The sequence below is a fragment of the Mytilus galloprovincialis genome, chromosome 14 (genome assembly GCF_965363235.1).
Source record: "Mytilus galloprovincialis chromosome 14, xbMytGall1.hap1.1, whole genome shotgun sequence".
Lineage (NCBI taxonomy): Eukaryota > Metazoa > Mollusca > Bivalvia > Mytilida > Mytilidae > Mytilus > Mytilus galloprovincialis.
Genome location: NC_134851.1, coordinates 57,159,043 through 57,186,952, shown reverse-complemented (window position 1 = coordinate 57,186,952; position 27,910 = coordinate 57,159,043). Strand labels below are relative to the sequence as shown.

Here is a 27,910-nt window from a genome sequence, read left to right as displayed (position 1 = left end):
TAATTACAAACACGTTTTGCAGGATCTCAATATTGACGACTTCAAGTCTAAACCTCCCGATTGTACTTGTGCTAGTTCTCAATTCACATATAATCCGGCTGGCCACGTCATTACCGGTGACCTTAACATTGTAAATAACACTTCCTTGCGAAATGTGTTATCGAAAGGTCCGAAACATCGTGGAAAAATCCCTCAATTGGAAATACAATTTTAAAATTTTAATGGATTCAGTCGAGAATTATGCCAGGCAAAGGGCTAAGCGCGAGAAGGAAGACGTAGACACTCTTTCCGAATGGATTAAGGCGATGAGGTCGTTGATACAATTCTGAATTAAGAAACTGAATGGGTCTATCAATGACCATGCTACGTCAATCTTTAAAGACTCAAAGGTTGCAAAACACTCATCCTACCTCCATGACAAATATGTTGCTGTCCCCTCAGATAAAGCCCCAAACAACAGTTTTTGTGTGTAAAACTCATTACATTAACTGCTTGATAAACAAATTAGTTATTGACACTTCACTTGGAAACTCAACTTATATACCTATATGGAGTTATTTTTCTTTCAGAACGATAGGTCATTCTATTTCAGAATCAACCCGGACGATACTATGTTTCAATGGAATATGCTCCAAGGCATTAAATAATGACCTGTGTGAGATCATTATTTTCCTTGATAAAAATGCAATCTATAATCTACTTCAAAATCATATTCGTCTGATAGTTTTTCGTTGCCGATTTTATTATTTACTTTTTAAAATTCAATCAATGATAGGTGTAATAAAAATGTCATTGTCCACATTTTAATTTTTGAAACAAATAACGTGAAGTTTTGTTAATTTATCGCTCCAATACAGACACATTCTCATATATGAGATATAGAACTTTAATGTAAACTATCAAAGAAGAAAGCCAGATTTAACATATTCGTTTGTAAGATTTCGAAAATCTTATTGAGTCACACTGCATAGGTTGATTGATTGTTGGTTGCTTAACGTCCAGTGGCAAATATTTCATGCATGTTCAGGACGATACACACTGAATAGGAAATCAGGATGTGACCTACATGTATTTATATTCGTCTTCGTGTCAGTTCTTAACTTTTTTTAATTCATGTATACCTTTTACTCTATCAAATTATCAACTTATATAAGAATAACGTTCACGTAACTCACAAAAGGGGTGGGTGAGGAGGGTAAATAACTATATCCTGATTATCTGTTAAAACAATGTATTGCTTTGCTAAATACAATCTTTCTAAATATTTCATTCGATTCAATTAAAATTGTTGAAAAAATAACCACTTTTCCGCGAAAGAAATGTCAATACAAATTACTTACAATGTGTTTTGTATTTGTCATACACCGTTATCGAAAGGTAACAACTTATTTGTGTCTTTCTTCATGCAGTTACAGTAATACTTTTATTGTAAATAGATGATAATTTTAAAGGTTTATATCTAGATTAATAAGTGAGTTTTATTTCACATTCTAAATGAGCCTAGATTTCATCTTGCAATAGTATTAAAACTTTTGACTTTTCTACACGTTACACAAGTAGTCCACATTCCAAACTCAAAGACAAATTGAAAGAGTTGTTATTGCTTTGTTTCATAAAAAAAGAATGGCCAACGTAGATAGAAGTATCTTATCTTAGGGAGGGATAAATCCTACTTTGTAAAGGATCACTTTGATTCAAACAAAATATTCTCTAAAACTGACATTATCAAAATGCTTGATTATTTTATTGACAGCATATTTGTTACGTTCGGAGGACGTGTTTTTCAACAGACTGTCGGCATTCCAATGGGAACCAAGTGTGTTTTTCTTCTTTCCGACTTGTTTCTTTATTATTATGAGGCTGACTTCATACAGGAACTTCTTATGAAGCAAAAATAAGAAGTTAGCAATATCCTTAACTCTACTTTCCGCTATATAAATGACGTTCTTTCACTAAATAATTTAAAAATTGGGTGACTATGTTGAACGCATCTATCCCATCGAACTAGAGATAAAGGATAGAACAGATACAGTTAAAACGGCCTCATAGATTGACTTACATCTAGAAATTGACAATGAGGGTCGGTTGGAAACAAAACTTTACGACAAAAGAGATGATTTCAGCTTTCCAATTGTGAACTTTCCATTTCTAAGTAGCAACATTCCAGCAGCACCTGCATACGGGATATATATCTTCCAATTGATACGATATTCCCGTGCTTGCATTTCCTATCATGATTTTTTTGATAGAGGGTTGTTGTCCACCAGGAAACTATTAAACCAAGAGTTCCAAATGGTGAAGTTGAAATCATCCCTTCGTAAATTTTACGGACGCCATCACGAGTTAGTTGACCGTTATGGAATAACCGTTTCTCAAATGATATCGGATATGTTCCTTAAGTCGTAACTACAATCACCTTCCCTTTCATGAATGTGACCTACCGAATTAGACTATTTACCGGTTTGTTATCACATAAGCAACACGACGGGTTCCACGTGTGGACCAGGATCTGCTTACTTCTCCGGAGCACCTGAGATCACCCCTAGTTTTTTGTGGGGTTCGTGTTGCTTCTGGTTTAGTTTTCTATGTTGTGTTATGTGTACTATTGTTTGTCTGTTTGTCTTTTTTTTCATTTTTAGCCATGGCGTTGTCAGTTTATTTTCGATGCTTATTCTTTAGTTTTCTATGTTGTGTCATCTGTACTATTGTTTGTTCGTTTGTCTTTTTTTCATTTTTAGCAATGGCGTTGTCAGTTTATTTTCTATTTATGAGTTTGACTGTCCATCTGGTTTCTTTCGTCCGTCTTTCATAACATTTAATTCAATCAAACGTTAGAGAATAAAAATCATTTCAGGACGTACGGATATACGGACGTACCGACAGACCTCTAGACGGACAAGGAGAAAATTTAAAACTTACCTACCACGAAGGGGGCATGAAAATGACTTTTCTGCCATAAAATGCCTTGCCAACTGTTCAAAGAGAATACATTTGAACAAGCTTAACTCATTGTCAAACTATTACTGAGCTATTCAAGAAGATCTGATATGTGACTCTTCTTTTCAATTTTATTTCAAAGGAAATGACTTTAATATCTCTATTAAATTTTCTTCAAGTAAATTGTTGAATTCAGTTTGTTTTATCTCTGAGAATTTTAGTCTTGTAAACATTCATTGTATTTACAATCTTTATAAACAAAATATGTTTGTTCTTTTTGTCAAATAATAAAATATCCTTCAAGTTTGACCTTTTTAACTTTTAAGTAACATTGTACAGGAATGCAAAGTTCTTTAGATTTGCAACAAGTAGTTTCCTTTTCTGTTTATCAAAGGAAATAGCAGATGGTTCAACGAGTCCGTCTTGTATGGTCAGGATATCCTTGTGATGTTTTCCGTCGTTTGATAGAATTACTACATTCGACGATTCCAATCCGATAACAAACACATTTCCATCATTATCTACAGTAATGCCTCTCGGGCATTTCAAAACTGAGATTTCCCTAAAAGTCCAAACATGTGACCCGTTACGGTCACAACAAACTACGCTGTGATCATTCGAGTCAGTGTAGTATATCTTGCCGTCGAATACAGATACGTAGGATCTCCTCGGAAATTTACAGCTGATCACGTGAGTGGTAGTATAATCCACAGTGTTTACTTTATATATACCCTGTCCTTCAACACAGACAAACAACGAGTCGTGATCACGTGTGATTCCATATGACGGACCAGGAAGGTTGATGAACTTTAGTGTACTTCGGTTCTCAATGGTAATAATGTCAATACCGGTCTTATTTGTTGAAACTCCAGATGTAATAGCAACATTGTTATCATCGACAAATGTTATATCAAACCCAAAACTAGGATCAACCGATATCTTATATTCCAGGGTTCCATCTGATTTTATTACGTACAGAGATTGTAAGGCATGATCAGTGAACAAAAAGTCTCCTTCTCTTGACATACAGCAGCCCCTTACTACCGCTCCATTAGTTATTATCTTCTTCTGCTGAATTAATTTTACATCGTTAACGGTCTTCCTCGGTGCTGCTACTTGTATTTGCGCTTGCTTATCTTTCGCTCTTGTCAATTCAATATCACTTATGTGATTTTTTATTTCAATTGACCCAAAACTCTTAAGATTGTTCAAAATATTTTGAACATTTGTGTCAACCTTATACACTAAGTCAAGATGCTCTAAACCTTTTGTATCTATCAACGACTGCAAATATTGTTCATTTTCATCAACCTTGACCTCAAGGTCTCTCATTCCAATATATGTTTGAAGATCGGATGCATAATCTTTAATACTTTTGAAATTCAACTGACATTGAGTTATTATAGATCCTCTTTCCTTGACCGGCAGGAAAACTTTCTGAATACACTCTTTACATTGGTACTCCTTCTCTTTAAGCTCTTCAAGAATTTGTTTCTCAAGGTTATCTAAATGATTGTTTATTTCAACTCTTATCTGCTTTATTTCTTTAACATGTTGTTCTCGTAATGTTTCAATGTCAGTTACATTAGCCTTTCGGTTTTTCTTTATTCTTTCAATGTTTTGTAATAGATCGGCAAGCCTTGATTCTAAATCTAGAAATTGCCCAGAGGTCTTGATGTTCATGGTGATCTTTTCAATAGAAGTGACGTTGCACTTACTATGATCATTGATGCATTGGAGGCAAAGAGGTATTGCATGTTCATTACAATATATTTGATATTGTTCATTGTGATAGACACATGATTGGTTTATGTCAGCTATGAATGACGGAAGAGATTTGTAACTTGAAATTGGTATGGGTTTGTGTCTGCGGGTGGCTTTCAGTAATTTATGATGCTCTTCGCACTCATCACAAAGAGCTTCTTCGCATTCCGAGCACCAGTGTTCAGATGTTTTCGTTATCTGTCGAAGTGAACATATGCCACATATACTTGTATTTGAGGCCATTGTTATCCCTAAAAAAAATTTAAGAGATGTCAATCAATATCAATCTTTTTTGTTTTTATAATTCCTGTTAAATTTGAAGCTTCACTGTATTGTTTCCTGATTATTTTATATTATTATATTTGCTTTTGAATTACATTGATGAATTTTGTATGACATTTGAGTAGAGTAGAGTTCACAATATATTTTACATGTTATAAACAAATAACATGTAACAATATTTAGCACATACTTACAACTTTTCATCAATCAAATTGCTTGAATTTGTCTTCTAACTTTCATAGTACATACTCTTTTGTGTACTAAGTAACTACGCATGAATGACCACCAGGGTAAGATTTCATTGTATCGTAATCAAGATATTGAAATACAAATTGCTACTGGCTATTTTGAAAAAAATGTGTTCCAAATTAAACTCAATAGTTTGTAATTATTTTTCAATTTTATTTTTAAACATCCCACTATTTAATCTTTGGATCAAAAAATGTTTTTGACAATTGTCTAAAGGTTTTTTTCAATTAAATAAAGAGTAACAAATATACATTGTAGTTCATTATAACTTGATTAGAGTACAATGCCATCTAAAATTGTAATCATTTATATTATCTTCCATGTAATTACTTAAAAGAGTGAATCATGAAACCTTGTAGAGGGAAATAAAAGCAATTTGATATATTTCGTCATGAATGCATTGATTATTGGTTAATTAATGTCCAGTGACAGATATTTCATGCATGTAAACTATTTACTAGACTACCTATGGGTACATACCAGGGGCAGATCCATCCATTTTTAAAGGGGTTCCAACCCAAAATAAAGAGGGAGGGGTTCAACTGTATGTTCTTATTCAAAGCATTGATCACCCCCCCCCCCAAATAAGCGTTTTCCACCACCCTCTTTTGGGATCTGCCACTGCAAACTATCTATATGATTTGAAATTTATCATGTATATTAGCACATGCTTGCAACACAACTTTATACCAATATACCAATAAACATACTTACACCAGCAACTACAATCTTTTCATTCTGAAGTCAATATTTACAATGATAATAGTGAGTAGATTTACAAAACTATGTAATAACATTAACGGTACCAATTTTTCTGCACCGGATAATGAGCTACAGCTAGTCAGCCAAAATATATCAATAGACTAATTACAGGATTACTCAAGTTGTAAATATGTGCTAAATTGGATAGTCTCTTATTTTCATAGTATATACCTTTATATACACTAACCGAGACAGCTTTAACCCTCTTAATTATAATTTCAGAAATACTCGAAATCTACTAAGGGATTAGAACACTGTTCAGCTGTCTTCAAGATTTTTTCAAAATTAGATATAAAGCAACGCTCAGCCCCATGTGTTTGAAACATGGAGTAAACAAACATAATAAACATGAATTGTTATAACATCAAAGAATTGATAAAAGATATACAAAACTTTATGCATATCACAATAAACAGTTCTCGTCGCTTTGACACATTCCCAATTTCCTTTCTCAGTTTTATCAAAGGTATCAGGATTATAATTTAATACATAAGATTCACCAGTGACGCTGTTATCAAAATAGATATAAAGCCGAGTAAGTACAACGTTGAAGAGCATTGAGAACCAACAATTTCAAAACTTTGTGCCAAATAGGTAATCTATTCCGGGGATAACAAAATCCTTAGTTTTCGAAAAATTCAAAGTTTTGTAACAGGAAATTTATAAAAATTACAATATACTTAAAAATTGTATTCGGTAGATAATTGATATTCATGTCAAAACCGAAGTGCTGACTACTGAGCTGATACCCTCGGGAACAAATAAGTTACTTAAAAAAAATACAAAACAATTTTACAAAACATCAAGTTGTCACAATACAACATACTATGACCAATCATTGCCCGAACTGTTTAAGATGGTTTATAGAATCTGAACGGATTATAGAATAAAGGTTATCAGCCAATCACATAAAAACAACTTTTATTCAAAGTCGTTGAATCCTTGAAGGATAAATGTCGACTCTTACTCGTTGCTTACTTGGTCTCGCTTGCTTATTTCATTCCAGTTCGAGATGAAGAAAATTTAAATAATCAACACCATTTATATACGATGAACTAATAGTAGTGTTTTTCTATCAAATAATTGACAATTATTGTTTTTCTTGTAAAACCAATTGTTTGTTGCTAGTCTTTTAATCAATGAGGTTATTTTCAATTTCTGAGTGAAGTATCGTGTAAAAATCAAACTTTCATAATCAAATTGTGTATTTATATTAGGGACGTTCAGTATACTTTGTCAAGGTATTCTACGATTGACCCATATAATGATAATGATACTCTTATTTGAGATGTTCATGATTATCAATTGTAAGAGCAGTTGTGTGATGTTAAAATAAATGTTTAAGAACATGAATTTATGAGTATTAAAAGACCAACATTAATCGTTTTGACACAATATTAGTTCCTTTTTAACTTTGTTCCATTTTTAATCCATGTTTTGACCAGTTTAAAAAAATGATAGATATTTAATAGAACGATATTGAACATATTGTAGCATTTTGAACTTCAAAAAAGCACATCTTAATCAAATATGATAGTAATTTGTCTTATCTTACCTTAATTTTGGAATAAAATAAACAAATAATTAAATGTAATAAACCTTCTTATTCTAAACCAGGAAATAAAAAGGTCACATGACAGCGAGGTATTTTTATCTTGTACGCGGTAACCTGGCGTGCTTTAATTTGATGTGTTTAAATAGGGTTGTTTGTGATTTAAATTACTCAGCAACCAAGTAGGGAAAAAGTCATATGATACAGTGAGATATATTCATTTTATCAGAAACCTTGTAAAGTACAAAATCAAGTTTATGATAATTGCAACAACAATCTTACTAATATAATGAATTCTATTTATAGTAAATCTCTTATTGTTCTTTATTTAAAAAAAAGACTTACACATAGATTGCCATTTTTCCTTAGAAATGAAGATTTTTAAGGTAGATTCACTGTTTGCCGCCATATTGGATTGTATGGAACTGATTGATCACCAATACAAATTCAAAAGAATATTCGTAAATTATGTCTACTGATAACATGATAACCATTGCATTACACTAGATAATATGAGCTTTCGGTGCAGAATGAACCGGATTTCTTAATAAATATATAAATTGTGTAGGTGAGGTTAAAATACACAAGGAACCCTAAAATCAACTACAATTGGTTTTTCCACTTTGTCAATTTTTCATTTGTTTGTTTGTTTGAATATTTTAGTCAGTTCTGTTATATTTTTGTGATGCATGTTTAAACAGTTATGACGGTGGGATCCCAATTATTGTCACACGTACGTTCTTTTTCTGTTTGTTATGTGTGCATACTTTTATTAACTTAATAAAAATATAAATACTTCTCATACAACTGGGAGGTTATTAAGCTAGTTATAAAACCAGGCTTTTCTATCTTTATGGTTTTTATGGATCTCACCTCCTTGGAATTACCTTTGATAAATGATAATTTTATGCCCCAATGACGATAGTAGAGAGGCATTTTGTTTTCTGGTCTGTGCGTCCGTACTTTCGTCGTCTGGCGCGCTTCAGTTTAACATTTTTGGTCGAGTTTTTTTTTATGAAGTTGAAGTCCAATCAACTTAACACTCAGTACATATGTTCTCTATTATATGATCTTGCTAATGTTGATGCCAAATTAATTAGAGTTTTGACCCCGATTGCATGGTCCACTGAACATAGAAAATTATAGTGCGAGTGGGACATACGTGTACTGGGGACACATTCTTGTTCCTATATTTATTTTGTTCTGCAAATTTTATAACTTGTCAAAACTTCTGCTCAACAGTCTATAATCGAGCTTATCTGTATGTTTTACTTAATTATATACCTTATTCATATCGTGACTTTGAGTTCGTTTCCAACCATTTAAATACAAAACAAAAAGTCGCATTATACATTTGATATAAAATCTTAGAAACGGATATTTGAGCTAAAACATGTCTTTGTTAATGATACATTGATTAAAATCAAATTAGTTAGTTTCGATCTGATTCTAAAAATCCCACCTAAAGGTGTCAGACCACCAATTAAAAATCCCAATCTGTTCAACCAAATGTTGCAATTTTTACAGCTTTCTAAATAGTTTACCTTAAGTTTAACTTCATAGAAACCAGGTATATCCTTAATTGTACATGTATCAGCTTTCTATATGCCAATTTTCACAATACCTTTAAAGCCTTCTAACAAAATAACTGACCTTCAAACAGAGGTTCTCCAAAAAAAAAAATTGTTTTCTGGAAATCTAAAAATTAGTATACTATGGAGCGCATTCATCCTCAATTTTAATGCAAACTAATAGACAAGTAAATTTTTGGCTCAAAATGATCTAGATATATTTCTCTTTCACCAAAAGTTTCATTTCTGCAAATTTGTTGGTTAGTTAAAGTAAACAAGGACATCAAAAGCACTATTTTGTGTCAGAGTAGGGCTACTTTTACATACGTTCTAAATTGGAGGAAGTAATTGGTGGTCTGACACCTAAACGGGATCGGAACCAAACTTATCAAGTCATCTTCCGGTTTGCCGACACTTATTTCTATCATGCAAAATACGCAAAACCGACTCAACAAATCAATCACAAATTTCCCTCTGTCTGTATATTTATAGTGTAAAATATCAGCTGATCGGCACAATCTATACTGGGGTAAAGCTGATGACCGTAACTGTATTCAACGTCATCCCAAGATGTCGGATGAAAAAATGGGTCAGTATCTGTATTGTCTGTTACAGTGTTTCTATATCATTTTCTTTACAAAGGAGACCTTGATACGATGTAAATTTATAAAAGATTCACACGGAAATCACAAATTACTTCCGAGAAATGACCATGAAACAGGAAATTCGATTTGAAAAAATCGCCAAGATGACCGTAAATCACAATCGAGATAACCGTAACAGAATCAACGATTCATAACAAGGGTGACCGTAATTGGTTTAAAGATGACCGTAATTTGTAAAGGATGACCGTAATTTCTAAATGATGACCGTAACTTTTAAAGGATGATCGTCAATTCTAAGAAATATCCGTATTTGTATAACTACTTTTTTTGTATCAAATGATTAATGGTGTTGACATAAAAAGTATTTATGTGAGAGTATTATCCTATAGGTAGAAGAAAATAAGACTTGCTTTTAATACATAGTTCACTATATATATCTTTTTTACGGTAGAGGGTATAATTCTTAAAATGAACATACAAGACATGCACATGAAAAAGTGGAAGAAACCTGCAACAAAGTATAATACAATAAAAATTGAGCTGCACAGTCTCCACTGAACTAAAAGCAAAAAGATCTATTTTTTATTTCTGGAATTCCTTGTAATGACATATAATAAATGCACTTTTTAAAAAATGCTAATGGATTTACACCCATTGATATTATATCGATCGTCTTTGATTTGGCTTACTATTTTGTCTTGCAAGTAAAATAACAGAACCTGTTTTAAAATACTACGACTAGTGAAGGTGAGCTCCAGCAAAATTGATCCTAAAAATAATCTTGTACGTATAGCGTATCACAAGGGGCAGGGGCAGATTCAGCCATTTTCCCAAAAAAAAAGGGGTATCAAATGTTATGTCCCCATTCAAATGCATTGATCGGTAAATAAAAAGGGGGTTCAAACGCCCAGATCCCCCCTGGATCCGCCACTGAGGGGGGACCTTGTCAATTTATATATACAGCAATGTTATTCATATATCAAGACAAATTAAGATTTAAATCTGCTTCCTCTGTAACCATATACATAGGCTCGATAACCGGATATTCATATGTTCGATTCATGTTTAATATGCTTCATTTATGGGCATTATGTTTTCTGGTATGTGCGTCCGTTCGTCATAATGCCAAATTACAGGTTTTCCTCCATTTTAACGGTTCACTTAATATAGAAATTAGTGTAGATGAGGCATGCGTGTACTAGGGACACATTCTAGTTTCTTCAACGTTTCGTCGTATCTCTAACATTTTAAAGTCGTTATCGATAAATATTTCATTGTTTACGAGAAATATTCAATTTACTATAATTATCATGAACTCAAAATACGGCAAATAGTTAAAAAGAAATTGATGAAACATGTTTATTTCCGCTAACCGAGCACATATTAAGACAAACACAACAAAAAGCTATGAATACAAATACGAATATTCTTAGAATTGAGGGTCATCCTTTAAAAGTTACGTTCATCCTTTATAAATTACGGTCTTCCTTTATAAATTACAGTCATTCTTTACAAACTACGTTCATCTTTTACAAGTTACGGTCATCTTTTACAAGTTACGGTCATCTGTTTGCCAATCACGGTCATCCTTGTTATATGTTACTTGTTATGAATCGTTGATTCTGTTACGGTCATCTTGAAAATATTTTGATAATGATTTACGGTCATCTTAGCGAATTTTACAAATTGAATTTTCCGTTTCATGAACATTTCTCGGTTGTAATTTGTGATTTCTGTGTGAATCTTTTATACATTTACATCGTATCAATGTTTACTTTGTAAAGAAAATGATATAGTAACACTTAAAACAGATACTGACCTAATTTTCCATCCGACATTTTGTTGGCCTAGCGTATCTAAAATTACAAGTGATGTTACCTCATGTTTAAAGAGGGTTTGCAGGAATTATATAAAGATGCCAACTGACCAGGCTGGACTGCACAACATAATGAGGGGTTTCTATGAAAAGAACAACTTTCCAAATGTTGACGGTGCCATTGACGGCACACACATCAGAATAAAATCTCCAGCAGAGGATGAACATCTCTATGTAAATAGAAAAAACTACCATTCAATTAACGTGCAAGCAGTTTGTGACTCCAGTATGAAGTTTTTGAACATTGTCGCAAAATACCCTGGTGCCACTCATGACTCTTTTATTTTGACCAATTCAAACATTTATGAACTATTTGATTCGAGAGAAATTGGCATTGGATGGCTTTTAGGGGATAGTGGCTATCCATTACGACCATGGTTGATGACTCCTATGCTAAATGCCAGTACTGAAGCTGAGGAACGCTATAATAGGGGACATATGAGGGCAAGATGTGTTGTGGAAAGGAGCTTTGGTTTGTTGAAATCGAGGTTCAGATGCATTGACAATAGTGCTGGAACACTTTTGTATGGAGCTACAAAAAGCTGTGACATTACCGTTGGTGTAGCAGTTCTCCACAATATGGGCATTAACCATGGCATTCCACTACCTCCAGATGAAAATCACTGTGACCGTGGACATATAGCAAGGCAGCAGTACGTTGGTCATCTGAACGATGGTGCGACTGTACGCAGACGACTTATAAATGGACGCTTTTCCCAATAAAATACATTTTCTGTAATATTGTTTTTTTTTCAATATTTCTATTGCTTTTAAAGCTTACACCAAATACCATTGCTTGTTTTCTATATTTGAATTTTAATATAGTTTCTAGTAGTACATGTAGTATATGGAGATGCAAACACAAATCTAAACTTTCATGTTATCATTATGCGACTTAATTTCTTCAATAATGACATTGATGTAAAACAACCGATAATCAATAATTTATTCTGTAAATGGTAATGATATACCTTCTAAATCATACAACGATATGCAAAATTGAATACATTCATAACATAACAAATATAAATACAAACACACTTCATCAAAACTTAAGAATCACAGCTGCTTTCTGACGGATTGATAGCCACACACGGATTAGTCATCTGAAAGAGGGTTGGTTGTGTTGTGCATAGCTCTGTTATTTGTAACTGTTGCCTTGACAATTCCAAATTATATCTGCCCTTTTCCATTTCCAGTTTTTCCTTTTCTATCTCTAATTTCTGCATCTTTAAGTTGTATCTGTCTTTTTCTAGATCGTATCTACTTCTTTCTATCTGTAACCGTTCTCTCTCCACTTTCTACCTTTCATTTTCAATATCAATAAGGTGCAAGGTTTCATTTTCCTTCTGAACTTTTTTTGTTGGTATGTCCAAGTTAAGTACGAACTTTTTAAACTATAATAGTATCAAAATAACAAAAATAATGAATAAAAGAGATAGGCCATTATTCCCTTACCCCAAATTTTGTATCTAAATTTGACATCATGATCCATGAGTTGTTTTATTATGTACAATTTACCTTCCTTTTACGATATAATTTTTGATGGATCACAAGAGTCCTTCAAAAACGAGTGTACACGATTTGATTGCCTATGAGACAACTACCCATTACATTTCAAATGACATGGATGTAAGTATTCTCAAAATAAGGCCGTCAACAATACCAAACCTCATACCGTCTACTAAGTCTAAACAATAAATAGTTTTAAAGAAGAAAACCTAAAGTTTGATAAATAAACAGCAACAAAAATTGGTTCTCGCCTTCAATTTGTCTGAAATATTTGCCGCTGGATGTTACACAATCAACAATCGATCGATTTGTCATGTAGTTTATCCTTAAAAAATAACTGTACATACCTTGCAAAATGCTGGAACTTTAAGATGACAACCTTTTTGACTTTTCAGGCGATGAAACGGAAGCACAAGAGTCTTCTTCCTCAAATGAAGCAGCTACACAAGTGTCAATACCGCCCTTAATTCCATTGATAGGAGTTTTGCCGTTTATCCCAGCTACTTTTTCTTCTACTGATGATACTGCATTTGGAGGGGGGCCACCACCAGTCCGCCGTGACTCTCTTTTATTTTCTGCTAGCTTCTTCTTTGTACTGTTGACGTAACAGGTCCACTTTTTTCGAATCTCTTTAACTGTTCGTAGGTGATCTGTGTCATTGACTGCATTCATCTTTGAGCATACAGCCTCCCATCCTCTCTTTTTGGCACTGTTGGTTGCTGTGTTTCTGAGTCGGCTGAATAGTAAGGACTTGTTCTTCTCGACTTCGTCAGTCAAAATCTGTATCTCTTGTGTCGTAAAATTTGGGCTTCTTTTCTTACTCATGATTGCGTATAATAAATATCTAAATTATTTATTTTCTTTTATATAGTAGTTTAGTAACGTATTTGCACGGGTATTTCGATAAGCAAGTATTCGATGTACAAATACTTAAAAGTAATCACAATTAAATAACACCTCATGTATAATAATATACAAGTGGTGAGACTTCAATAAAATATTGAATCTGTATATAATGATACATGAACTTGGATATCTTTAATATATTATATATATAAACAAACGAGATTTAAACATATAATTAAAAAGAAAATATTCATAAATAATATTAATGATAATAATTATTATTGTCATACTTATTTTTCAGTCTTTATTTATTTTTAACATTTTTTATATAATATTAAAATAACGTAAATATGTCCACTTGTGACAGTCATAAGAGCATCATAGCCATGACTATCTTAAGACAGCTTTGATTTACATCCTATGACATATCATATGATAGTCATAAGATGGTCATAAAATTTGTCCTAAGATATATCTTATGGCATATCTTATGATACTTTCGAAAACCAGGCCCCAGGACTAAATTTTGTATATACGACAGACGCGCGTTTCGTCTACTAAAGACTCATATGTGACGCTCGAATCCAAAAAAGTTAAAACGGCCAAATAAAGTACGAAGTTGAAGAGCATTGAGGACCAAAATTTCTAAAAGTTTTGCCAAATACGGTAAGGTAAGGTAAGGTAATCTATGCCTGAGGTAGAAAAGCCTTAGTATTTCCATAATTTTAAATTTTATAAACACTCACCAAGTACTTTTAAATAAATCACACAAGGATAAATCTTTTCTCACCTGAAAGATTAAAATACAATATAAGTATAGTAAATTTAAAAACATGTGCTCGATATTTAAACTGTACCTTCTTTTAACTGTTATGAGAATAAACTTCGCATAATAAAGAAGTTTTGCTGGACGTCACATAAAGTCCAAAACATACGAATGAACTTAAAAAAAAACAACACACAAGACTCACTAAAAACTTATAATGGATATGACAAAAAAGGGTACTGCATAACTTCCTCAACATTAAAGCAGACTATTTCTCGAATTATAATCTTAACATGCAATCTGTTCCTAGTGCCTTTTTGTTGTCGGGATGTACAAGTAGCCGGCAACGTTCATTTGTATTTTTGTCCATCTGATGAGGCCTTTTTCAACTGATTGTTTTAGTTCGTTCTTATGTTGTACTGTTATACCACTGTCCCAGATTATGGGGAGGTTTTGGATCCCACTAACATGTTTAACCCCGCCACAATATTTATTTATGTGCCTGTCCCAAGTCAGGAGCCTGTAATTCAGTGGTTGTCGTTTGTTTATGTGTTACATATTTGTTTTTTGTTCATTGTTTTTATATATATAAAAAAGGCCGTTAGTTTTCTCGTTTGAATTGTTCTACATTGTCATATCGGGGCCTTTTATAGCTGACTATGTGGTATGGGCTTTGCTCATGGTTGGAGGCCGTACGTGGACCTATAGTTGTTGATATCTGTGTCATTTTCGTCTCTTGTGGACAGTTGCCCAAACCATAAATACCTATATGGTCTACTCATACGGTCCGGCCCGTTAATAACCAAACGAGTATTATACTCATACGGTCCGACCATATGTGTACGTTCGGACCATACGCGTTTGATCGGACCATATGAGTAACGCATATGCGTATGGTCCAAATACTCACATGGTCCGAAACACATACATCACTTAGGTTATTTCAAGTAAAGTAACCAGATAAATGAGTCTTTCATGCTTTGTCACAGGAAAGAGAAAGCTAAAAAAAACTCCCCAGTTTACGGTTGACCTTACAATATTGTCAGCAGATAATATCAGGTTTTTCATTTTCTGGCATTGCACCGCAGTATTTGTGTAATTCACGTGCATATGTATTTAATAATCTGGCTGCAGCATCATTGCCTCATTTGCCCCATTTGTAAAAAGTGCAAAATCTGGAAGGGAATTTTGATTGATCGCGATTAAATTTATATTGAGAATGAGGTTTTTTTAGCACGTGAATATCTTTGAAGGATTAGTGTATATTATTTTCTTGCGATTTTGTAAAATCATGATTAATTGAGGGTTATAAAAATAATAACCGAAAGTCATAACATTGAATAAGTTTTAAAATAACGGAACGTATACATAATGTCTTGTTGTAATAACGACTCAGCAAAAGTATAATTTATTCTTATCGATACATGTTAACATGCAATGATCCAGCAGTAGGCTATAAAAAATACCACATAAATATATAGAATATGAGGCAATTACCCCTCAGAAATTATCACCGCGGCTATTCTTTAAACAAACATATGAATTACTCTGAAATGTTTATGACTTAAGAGTATGATTTATCCTTTTCATATATTTTTCGAAAAGAGCCATATGCTTATAGATTGGATTGGTGCACCTGAAGCGCGTTTCGTATATCTAAGACTTGTGGTGTTCAAATCAAAACAGCTAGAAGAACAAACTCAGTACGGAGTTGAAAGGCAATGAAACCACAAATTTTGAAAAGCTGTGCTAAATGCGGCTTCTATTGAGTATTCATTGTGGTAAAAAAATATTTAATAAATATTGAGTACTAGTAATCAAATTTTTGGTAAATTGTAAATACAAAAATTTATCAAATCAATGATATTTCATTCAACAATGCTGACGACTTTGCTCATACAGACCAAGGATACACGTCCACTGTCGGTGTCACCAAACAGATGATTGCAAATACTCATCAAAGATATCGGACTTATAATTTGTAGAGCCAAAAGTCCATGCATCTACACAAGAATCATCAAAGATGCTCATATTAAAACAGGCTAAGGTCCAGATAAAACACAAAGTTGTATAACATAAGAAAGTATAAAAAAAGAAACAGGTTTTTTTGTATATTAAATTGGACAATCGTCTATAAAGTATAATCAACAATGCTTTTCAATATACACATGGTACGTACGTAATAAATGTGTTGCTTTTGGGATACCATACGATATTGTTTGCTAAAGGTGAAGAAAACAGGTAAATATGCATAACCAAGAAACAAGTGATCAATATGCAGGAGTTTCATAATGACAACATATTTGTTGAATTTGGCGATTTTTTTTAACATTCATTTGGGTTGCGTTGCAATATCTTAGAGAGTCTGCATGTATTTTGCCACATTCATTTTGAATTTATGTTTGGTATTTTTGTTATTTTGCGTTTTACCAAATACGACAGCTTATCAAGCGGGGTAAAACAACTTTTGATTTCCTAATCATTCAAAAAAGGCCGAAGTCAATTCAAAACATTTCAATCAGTGGTAGCTATAGTTAATGATTACTGTTTATCGTATGAAATAAATTTGAAAATGGCTCTACCTTTAACGTGGGCAAATGTTCACAATTCTTCTGTCGTTTTTCAAATACTTTTATATATATATAAGACGTGATCTTGGAAATCTCCTTCAAGTTTTCAATATCAATCAATCTAATTTTGATTAATTATAACAGTATTAAATGTTTATACAATTTAATTCAATTGCAGACAATTCAAGATTTCGTTTTTTATTTTGATTTATAGGTTTTTTAATTATTTGAAATCATTTAAACTGATTCGTGTAAAGCATGGCACTGTACAATTAAATGTTATTTGTTTGGCATCATAACTTTTACGTTATATTGTAGAGAAAGGCAGTTTGCTTATCATTTGCAACAAGGAGTTCCCTTTTCTGTTTATCAAAGAAAATTGCAGATGGCTCTCGGAGACCATCTTCTTTATTCAGGATTTCCTTGTGACTTTTTCCATCGTTTGATATAATGACTACATTTGACGATCCATGTCCAATAACAAACACGCTACCATCATTATCTACTGCGATGCCTCTCGGTATTTTCAAAACTGAATCATCTTTAAAAACCCAAATACGTGAGCCATTATGATCACAACAAATTACACTGGCATCCTTATAGTCAGTGTAGTATATCTTTTCGGTGGATACAGATACGTAGGAATATGCCGGCAAAGAACAACTGATTACGCGACTTGTGGTATAATCCAACGTATTTACTTTGTATATACCACATTCTGAAACACAGACAAATATAAAGCCATGATCATATGTGATACCATATGTACGATCAGGAAGTCTGATGAAGTTCAATTTACTGCGGTTCTTTATGTTTATAATGTCAATTCCGGTCTTCATCGATAAATGACCAGATGTTATAGCGACAGTTTTCTCATCGATAAATGTAATGTCATACCCATAACTAGGATCAAGCGGCATGATATATCTCAGGGTATCATCTGATTTGATAACGTTAAGCGATTTCTTATTAAAATAATCAGTAAACAAAGCGTCCCCTTCTTTTGACATACAACCACCCCTTACTTCTTCTCCGTAAGTTGGAATCTTCTTCTGCATATTTAACTTCATATTGTTTATCGTCTTTTTCGCCCCTGCTACTTGGAACTGTGCCTGTTTATCCTTCGCTCTGATAAAATCAATAGTTTTAGTTCGAGTTTTAATCTCAATTATGCCAAACAATTTTAAACTTTTGAAAATACTTTGAACACCTGTGTCATTCTTACACACAATATCAAGTTGCTCAAAACTTTTTGATTGTGACAAACAGTGCAGATACTTTTCGTTTTCGTCAACTTTCAACTCAATTTCTCTCATTGCAAGAAATATTTGAAGATCGGATGCATATTTTTTTATGCTTTGGAAATTTACCTGGCAGTGATGAATAACTGTTTCTTTTTCTTTTATCGACGATACAACTTTCTGGATACCCTCCTTACATTTACATACCTTTTCTTCAATATCTTTAATAAATTGTCTTTCAAGATTGTCTAAATGTTTGTTTAGTTCAAGTCTTTTCTTTTTAATTTCTGCAACTTGCCGCGTTTTCAAATTTTCAATGCCAGTCACATTAGCTTTTCTGTCTTTTTTCATTATATCGATGTTAAGCAATAAGTCTTCCAGCCTTGATTCTAAATCTAGAAATTGCCCGGAGTTCTTAACATTTACAGTGACATTTTCAAGAGTAGTGACGTTGCATTTCCGATGCTCATTTATGCATTTAAAACAAATAGGCAAGGCATGTTCAACGCAGTATTGTTGATACTGTTCATTGTGATAGATACATGAATGATGAATGTCAGTTATGACCGACGGAAGTGACTTATAACTGGAAATGGCAATGGGTTTGTGACTTCTGGTCGCTTTCAGTAATTTATGATGCTCTTTGCACTCATCGCAAATGGCTTCTTCACACTCAGGACACCAGTGGAAAGATGTTTTTGTAATCTGTCGAAGTGAACATATGCCACATATATTGATTATAGAGGCCATTTTGATTCCTAAAACAAATTTAAAAGATGTTAGTTAGTATCTAATATCTCTATAAAGCTTAACTTATATTTATATGAGGCTATCGTTTTTGCTTAATATATAAAGATAATAAAAAATAAAGATCACAAAAATACTGAACTCCGAGGAATATTCTCTAATCAAATGACAATACGCATCAAATGACAACAACTGTCATATTCCTGACCTGGTACAGGCATTTTCAAATGTAGAAAATGGTAGATTGAACCTGGTATTATAGCACTAAATCTCTCACTTATATGCGAATCAAATTCCGTTATATTAACAACGATACGTTCACAAAACTACGAAAGCCTATGAGGGACACACACCAAAAATATTTATTTCTTAATTTCGAGATTAATATCTCGTCATTACGAGAAAAACTATCGCGTAATTACGAAAAATTATTGCGTGTTACGAGATAAAAAAAAATAAAATCTCGTGATATCGCGATAGTTTTATTGTAATTACGCGATAACTATCTCGTAATTAAGAGTTACAAAAACTTCTTAGCTCGTACTACGCGATAATTATCTCGTAATGTGGTCATTTTTATAAATTTCCTGTTTCCAAAACTTGGATTTTTCGAAAAACTAAGGATTTTTTTTATCCAAGGCATAGATTACCTTAGCCGTATTTGACCCTTCTTTTTGGGAATTTTGGATCCTAAATGCTCTTCAACTTTGTACTTGTTTGGCTTTATAAATATTTTGATATGAGCGTCACTGATGAGTCTGATGTAGAAAACGCGCGTCTTGCGTACAAAATTATAATCCTGGTACCTTTGATACCTATTTACATCACTGGGTCGATGCCACTGCTGGTGGAAGTTTCGTCCCCGAGAGTATCACCAGCCCAGTAGTCAAAACTTCGGTGTTGACATGAATATCAATAATGTGGTCATTTTTATAAATTTCCTGTTTAAAAAACTTTGGATTTTTCGAAAAACTAAGGATTTTCCTATCCCAGGCATAGATAACCTTAGCTGGATTTTGCCCAACCTTTTTTAATTTTGGATCCTAAATGCTCTTCAACTTTGTACTTGTTTGGCTTTATAAATGTTTTGATATGAGCGTCACTAATGAGTCTTATGTAGACGAAACGCGCGTCTGGCGTACTAAATTATAATCCTGGTACCTTTGATAACTATTTAAACCACTGGGTCGATGCCACTGCTGATGGACGTTTCGTCCCCGAGGGTATCACCAGCCCTGTAGTTAACACTTCGGTATTGACATGAATATCAACAATGTGGTCATTTTTATAAATTTCCTGTTTACAAAACTTTTCTTATCCCAGGCATTTATTACCTTAGCCGTATTTGGTCCAACTTTTTGGAATTTTGGATCCTAATGCTTTCAACTTTGTTTTTGTTTAGCTTGATATGAGCGTCACTGATGAGTCTTATGTAGACGAAACGTGCGTCTGACGTACTAAATTATAATCCTAGTACATTTGATAACTATTTACGAGATAAAAAAAAAATTGGTGTCCCTTTTAGGCTTTCGTACAAAACAGACAAAATAAATAAAAGTCAAAATATGGGTACAGCAGTCATCATTGTGATACAATCTCAAAACTAACATTCACTAAAAAGCACAAAAACATCTATCAAATTAAAAAAAAACATTTATTGCTTCGCGTGTCTGACGTCAGATAATTGTAAACGTTACATTGGAAGAAATACTGGCGTTCCGTGTTTATTCAAAACAATTATTATTTCACATTGGGAATGGTGGTATATTAGAAATAATTTCAGAAATAGACCGAAATTTAAAATTGTGCAGAAGTTCGTTAGAATTTTTAAGAATCCACATATGGTTAATACCGTTACGCGAGTAAAATAATTTTGTCGTATGTCGTTCAAAGTATTATCAACTGGCTTAACAGTGTAACTGTTTAGTGTCTTTGAATATTAGCTGTATTTGTACGAGACTGACAAACAAGTGTATTGATAGCTTTAGCAGGTCGACTAATTGCAACAGCAAAAATAAATAACAAAACGTTGCCCAATTTGAAACAAAAGTGTATGAGTTGTCCTACGCTTCAGAATTTTGTACTAAAGGAGTAAGGGCATTAAGGCCTAGTTTTGGCCCAAAAAAATAAAATGTTTGATAACTATTTCAAATTGGCACATACTGTTTAGAAATTCATAGGGTCAAGAAATATAAAAGAAAAACATAAAGGTTTTTATCTGATGACGTCACAATTACGTTATAATGTGTACTATTTTCACAAAAACGATGAAAAATACAGAATTTATGCAGTTTTCCATCTTTATTTCCGTTGTGGAAACATCCTGCGCAGCCGAGAAACAACAAAATAATTTAACAGAAGCTTTATTATAACTATTGGAATAATCTCACCAAATATAAAGTTGTTTTGTTTGATGAAAAAACAAGGAAAATCACGACATTTAACAAAATATGCAAATTAAGTCTTGATTTGTTGACATGGTAACTTGTTCGATGTCAAGTTTGTTTTGTTTTTCTTATTACATTATACCTTAGTCAAGTTTACAGTAATTTAATAAAATGTATGATAACTTTTAAATTTGCAGTAATTTTTGGGCCAAATAAGGGCCTTATTGCCCCTACTCCTTTGACATTCACTTATCATGCTGAAATGGACATTATTCCATAGTTGATTTGGTGCTACACATATACACATGTTACATTTAAACTGATGATTAGCGTTGTAAAAAATGGATTTGATCCTGCTGTTTTGGTTTGTTTGTTAGCAGAAAATGGATTTTATTCTTATTGCTCTAAAATAATGCTTAAAAACAAACTGAACGTAAATCAATCTTTTGTTAGCTTATTGCATAAGGTCAAGTAATACGTCTGTAATGCACATTATGAGGTCACACATGTTTATACAACACTCCTCAATACAATAACGTAGTCCGGTAGTGGGCGGAGCTTTTAAAGCGATATCTGTGTAGTATACAGATACAGTCTAGTGATATCTGTTGATTTGTATATGTATGATAAGACTACCAATTGCGGGATAAAACTCATAATAAAGTTCAAATGTTTTGCTCGAGTAATAGTTGTTCGTAAAACAGTATTAAAAAAGTATATGACATTACATTTAGTGAGTGAATTACTATATAGGTATTTTGGCAACTTTTCAACTTACTTTGATTTACATTTAAATGCTTCGAATGTTAATAGAGTTCATTCTAGTCAAGTGTATTTTTAATTCACACAGATTTAAAACGTCGTCGTTTGGCCCAATATAATGATAATATCTAGCTTCTACGGGTGATTTAGGAAAACATAATTAATGCCCAACTATGAGCCAGACACTATGTGTCCGTATCTCAACTCACTAGCAATATATATGAGATACCAGTAGTGTTGTCTGATTAGTAATTTAGCCAGTTGTGTCGTATTTTCAGATTGTGAAATCACATGTCAGGTGATCATGATGATGCATGCATAGTAAGAAAAGCTTACACTGTCAAGGCACCGGTTCCGTTAAGAGTTCAAACGAGTCTGTCAACCTCTGTGTGAATCAAAGATTTATCAAATTTAGAAGATTTAAACATCGGTAAACATTTGAGTTCGAATGTCTTGGCATGGAAGCGCAGATCTTTATCAGTACATGTTGCAGCTTTTTCAATCATCTTTATATTCAGGGCAGTAATATTGTAATACAAACAAATTTTAACAATATTGCAAGGAGATCATTGTGAAGATTGCATTATAAGTCAAAGAAAGAGACAGCATGATATATATATAAGTTTGTAGATTAAAAAAAATTAACTCAAATTAAAAGTGTCCTTAAAAAATAACGACCGACACTCACTCGATGTATCTCATAAGTGGCAAATGAATGAATTACTTTTTTTTCTATAACATATATCAGCAATGTATTATAGGGAAACCAATTACTGATGATAATGTCAATAAAAATCTTACCATCTGCAAAGTAATGTATTTTGCCCAAAATACCTCTTTATTAATTAAAAAGAGCATTACCGTAGCAACTCAGGACACTTTATTTTTAATATTTATAAGCGTCCTTATTTGTACGTACAAAGTGTATTTGGGGTATACTCTACCAATACGCACACATTTCCAACCAGGGTTAAGTTATGACGTCAACGCTATTAAATTTGATTGATGAAAATATTTCGAAAAGAAACAAAAAAATTAAAGTAACAATCGAGATTTGAACAAGATTTGCAATTTTTTAAAAGCTATAGAAATGCGATTGCAGTAAAAGCAAAACTATAAAAAGGACGTACCGTTCATAAGGTAATAGTTCCCTTTGTATGTATAGATATTTCAATTGGTCAAAAACGTCTTATCCATTTGAATCGATTAAGTATATAACAAAAATTGAACTTTAATGTGGGGTGGGAAAACGGCTGATAAATAAATGTGTAAACAATTTGGGTAATCTTAAACATGCGTTAGTCGTATAAACATGGAAGCCCAATCATTCATTGATAGTTATAGATATCATACATATCCCGCCAGTCATATACAACATAAGTATACAAACTACCCTGGTACGTCTATCGGATTTTCGTACAAAATTGTTTTGAAGGCAGCTTTAGGAGAAAAATGTAAATGTAAAAAATCTATTCCACGTAAGGCAAACTTTTTAATTATTCATTTCACGTACTTGTATCCAACAACAAACTGAAATTTAGTACAGAAACATAAAAGTGAATATCTCATATAATTTTTTTCTTTCTTGCGTACTAGTAATAAACAACTAGTTGAAAAATTAATGCAGAAACGAAAAAGTGAATATTTCATAGGGAAATGATTCTTGCAGAGTAATTGGAACTGAGTGTACTAAAAAGTAAAATCACAAAAAAAACTGAACCCTGAAAAAAGGAAAGTGGCTTATCAAAAGACAAAATCAAAAGCTCAAACACATCAAATGAATAATTACCAACGGTCGTATTACTGACTCGGTACAGGTATTCTCTGATGAAGAAAATGGTGGGTTAAATGCATACACTTATGTGATAAAAGTAAGACGCAATAGCTTCTGAGCCTAACGCACTTTTTTTTAATATACCGTCAGCAGCAACGCTTAAATTGAAAATTATAAAAATTATCAAGACTCAAACATCATAGAATCCTTATGACTAACGGCATTCCAAATGGAATACCCAAAATCCACCAAAGGTCGAAATTGCCTAAGGGAGTTTGGACCAAGGTTACTTGACAATTTTTGAATAGATCAATAGAAAATTTACTGTTTAGGGGCAATAAAACTATGTTAAAAATGTTTTATATTCATGTCTAATGAATATAACAAAAAGATTGTCGTAAATTGGGACAAAATGAAGTAGACAGAAATTATTTATCATTGATCAAACATTGCCGATTGATATATTCTATGTCAACAAATATAAGTCATATACTAACATTTGTCTAATGTACTATTTGATTATGATTTGATAACAGTTGATAAATAATAGTATGTATCTGTTCGCAGTGACTTTGCTCTCTTATTGCATATCTATAGAAAAAAATTAATGGTAATCCCAATTTTGGACAAAATGCTTTCATTTAAGGTTATCGATTGTGGCTGATTTATGTTGATAACAATTAACTCTAATGTATCAACAAAGACAAACTGAGTCTTCGTGTGTCTAATACACATAATTTTTTTCTACGGTTTTCTTTAATATTTCATTTCTAGTTTGCCAAGGATTTGTACTAACATGATCAACACGATGGGTGCCGTATATGATGCAGGATCTGCTTTCTCTTCTTGAGATCACCGCAGATATTTTGTCGGGTCGTTTTACTCAGTACTTAGTGTTCACTTAAACATACAAAGTATATGTATATTCTTGTGTATCTGTTCGTTCGCTTTAACCGTTGAGTTGTCAGTTTAATTTTGATTTATGAATTTCCCTTTGATATCGTTCGCCTAAACTTTTTGGTATCGTCCTTCATTTGAAAATGCCTGTACCAAGTCTGAAATATGACAGTTGTTGTCCATTCGTTTGATGTGTTTTAATTTTTGATTTTGACATTTGATTATGGACTTTCGGTTTTGAATTTTCGGCAGAGTTCAGTATTTTTGTCGTTTTACTTTTTGTCTTTCACTGTCATACAAGTGTTAAATCCAGCTTTTTCTACATAGGAAAATGCTTGTACCAAGTTGAGAATATGACAGTCATTATCCGTTCGTTTGATGTATTTGAGCTTTTGATTTTGTCACTTGATTAGGGACTTTTCTTTTTTATTTTCCAATATTTTTGTGATTATACTTTTTAAATATAATCAGCGTCATTGTTTTAGAAGCTTCACAGTTCCGTTGATGTTTTGTCAAGTAAACATGTATACTTATAATTTATAGTGATATTTAAAGCGTAATTTTATACCATGAAAAAGACATTTGTATTTGTGTGTAGATTTTTTTCTTCATGAAATGTTCCAACCTGCGAAAAACCTAAAATCGATAAGAACAACGAAGACAGATACCAGTAGTTAGTGCGATATGTTTTAAAAAAATTGTTCGGGCATCACAGATAGTATTGTGTATCCGAAAAGCGTGTCGCTTAAATACTAAATTTCAATCATGGTATCTATGATGACTTTATTCCACTTTATAAGAAAATAAGGATAAGGTCAGGTAATATATGTCTAGCAAATATTCACGTGGTATCTTTTTTTCTCATATGATTTTGCATATTGAACAAATTGTAAACATAGGAGACATCAATACTTATATTTAAAGTTACTTGAAAAATTATTTGAAATTAATTTAAAGTATTAAATTGTTAGATTTAAAATTTAAAAATGAACCGGAAGTTGTGTCTGTTGTTCTTATTTCAATAACTTTTAATAATCAACATTGTAGTGAAAGTTTCCAACAAGAAGTTCCCTTGTCTGTTTATCAAAGACAATGGCAGATGGACGACGAAGACCATCCCGTCTGGTCAAGATTTCCTTAAGATGTTTCCCATCGTTCGAAATAATTATTACATTCGACGACGCATACCCAACAACAAACACGTGACCGTCATTATCTACAGTGATGCCTCTCGGACGTTTCAAAACCGATTAATTTTTAAATATCCAAACATGTGATCCATTGCGATCACAACACACTACACTGTAATCATTGCAGTTAGTGTAGTAAATTTTGTCGCCAAAAACAGATACGTAAGAATTAAGTGATAATTAACGATTAATCAGGTGTGAGGTATGATCCACAATGTTTATTTGGAATATACCTATTGCGGCAACACAAACAAAAAGCGGGTATTGATCACGTGTGGTTCCGTATGAGCGACCTAGGAGGGATTGATATTCTATTTTAATTCGTTTTTCAAGGTCTATAATATAAACACTGGTCTTCTTTAACGACTGTCCAGTTGTAATACCGACAGTATTCTTATCGATACAGACTATATCAAACACATCACAAGGATCAAGCGACATGTTGAACTTTAATGTGCCATCAGACGATATGACATGAAGCATTGTTTTACTCCAGTTATCAATAAATAGAAATTCGCCTACTTCTGAAACACAAAAAAAACTTAACTGTGCCGCCGTATGTTTTTATCTTTTTCTGTAGAATTAACTTCACATCGTTTATCGTTTGTTTCGTCCCTACTACCCACAACTGTGCTTGCTTATATTTCACTCGGTTAAACTCGAAGTTGTTTTGTCCGATTTTGATTTCAGTTGATCCAAAATGCTTTGGTGCGTTCAAAATACTTTGCACATCTGTGTCTATTTTGAATACAAGATCAAACTGCTCGAAACCTTTTGCCTCTACCAACGACTGCAAATATGCTTAATATTCGTTAACTTTCTCCTCAATTTCTCCTATTCCAAGAAATGTTTGAAGATAAGATGCATATTGTTTGATGTTTTTGAATTTGGAATGATATTGACTTATAATAACTTCCTTGTCTTTGATTGTCAATAATACTTTCTGAATATCCTCCTTACATTGAACCTCCTTCTCTTCAAGATCTCTTTGAACTTGTTTTTATAGAGCATCTAAATGTCTGTTTATCTCAACTCTTATTTGTGAAATGTTTTTAACATGTTGCGTTTTAATTTTTTGAATGTCAGAATAATTAGCTTTTCTATTTTTTATCATTTTATCGATGTTTTGCAATAAGTCGTCCAGCCTGGATTCCAGATCTAGAAAATGTAGAGGTCTTGTCATTGTTGGTGATATTCTCAACAGTAGAGACGTTGCATTTGCGATGGTCATTGATGCATGACACACAAATAGGTAAGGTAGTTTTACACAGTATTGTTGATATAAGTTTAAAAGGCCAAATAAAGAACGAAGTTGAAGAGCATTGAGGACCAAAATTCCTAAAAGTTTTACCAAATACAGCCAAGGTAAAATATGCCTGAGGTAGAAAAGCTTTAGTATTTCAAAAAATTCAAAATGTGGTAAACAGTTAATTTATAAATATAATCATATCTTTTCAAAAACGTTGGTTTTTGTTGCAGTGTATAAATTAGCTTTTATGAACAAACATTCTCGCTAGCTCACTGTTAATAATTTAATCCATGCTGATTTAAAATTTCAGCGATTTATTGGTGTTTCTCGTCTGTACATAGCTGCTAATATTCCATTTTCAAGTATTCAAG

General features: G+C 32.7%; 2 protein-coding genes and 2 long non-coding RNA genes across 4 annotated transcripts in view; all 4 read right to left on the bottom strand.

Moving 5' to 3' along the window:
• LOC143059798 (uncharacterized) overlaps nucleotides 1-27,910 on the bottom strand; it is a 71,545-nt gene that overhangs the window by 9,472 nt on the left and 34,163 nt on the right. The gene's annotated exons all lie outside the window — the stretch shown is intronic.
• Nucleotides 3,054-4,951, bottom strand: LOC143058530 (uncharacterized). The gene has a single exon (XM_076232034.1). The coding sequence runs from the start codon at nucleotides 4,942-4,944 to the stop codon at nucleotides 3,259-3,261; it is 1,686 nt and encodes a 561-aa protein (XP_076088149.1). The 5' UTR covers nucleotides 4,945-4,951; the 3' UTR covers nucleotides 3,054-3,258.
• On the bottom strand, nucleotides 12,634-14,060 carry LOC143059312 (uncharacterized). Its single transcript, XM_076232792.1, has 3 exons — nucleotides 13,490-14,060; nucleotides 13,270-13,288; nucleotides 12,634-12,899 (listed from the first exon to the last, which is right to left on the bottom strand). Exons 1-3 carry the CDS (start codon nucleotides 13,933-13,935, stop codon nucleotides 12,651-12,653), a joined length of 714 nt encoding a protein of 237 aa, XP_076088907.1. The 5' UTR covers nucleotides 13,936-14,060; the 3' UTR covers nucleotides 12,634-12,650.
• LOC143058365 (uncharacterized) lies at nucleotides 17,439-23,646 on the bottom strand. Its single transcript, XR_012973026.1, has 2 exons — nucleotides 23,560-23,646; nucleotides 17,439-19,291 (listed from the first exon to the last, which is right to left on the bottom strand). It is a non-coding gene; the product is annotated as an uncharacterized LOC143058365 (long non-coding RNA).

Coding starts and splice junctions, on each gene's coding strand:
- LOC143058530 (XM_076232034.1), bottom strand. CDS start 4,944: ATGGCCTCAAATACAAGTATATGTGGCATATGTTCACTTCGACAGATA.
- LOC143059312 (XM_076232792.1), bottom strand. CDS start 13,935: ATGAGTAAGAAAAGAAGCCCAAATTTTACGACACAAGAGATACAGATT.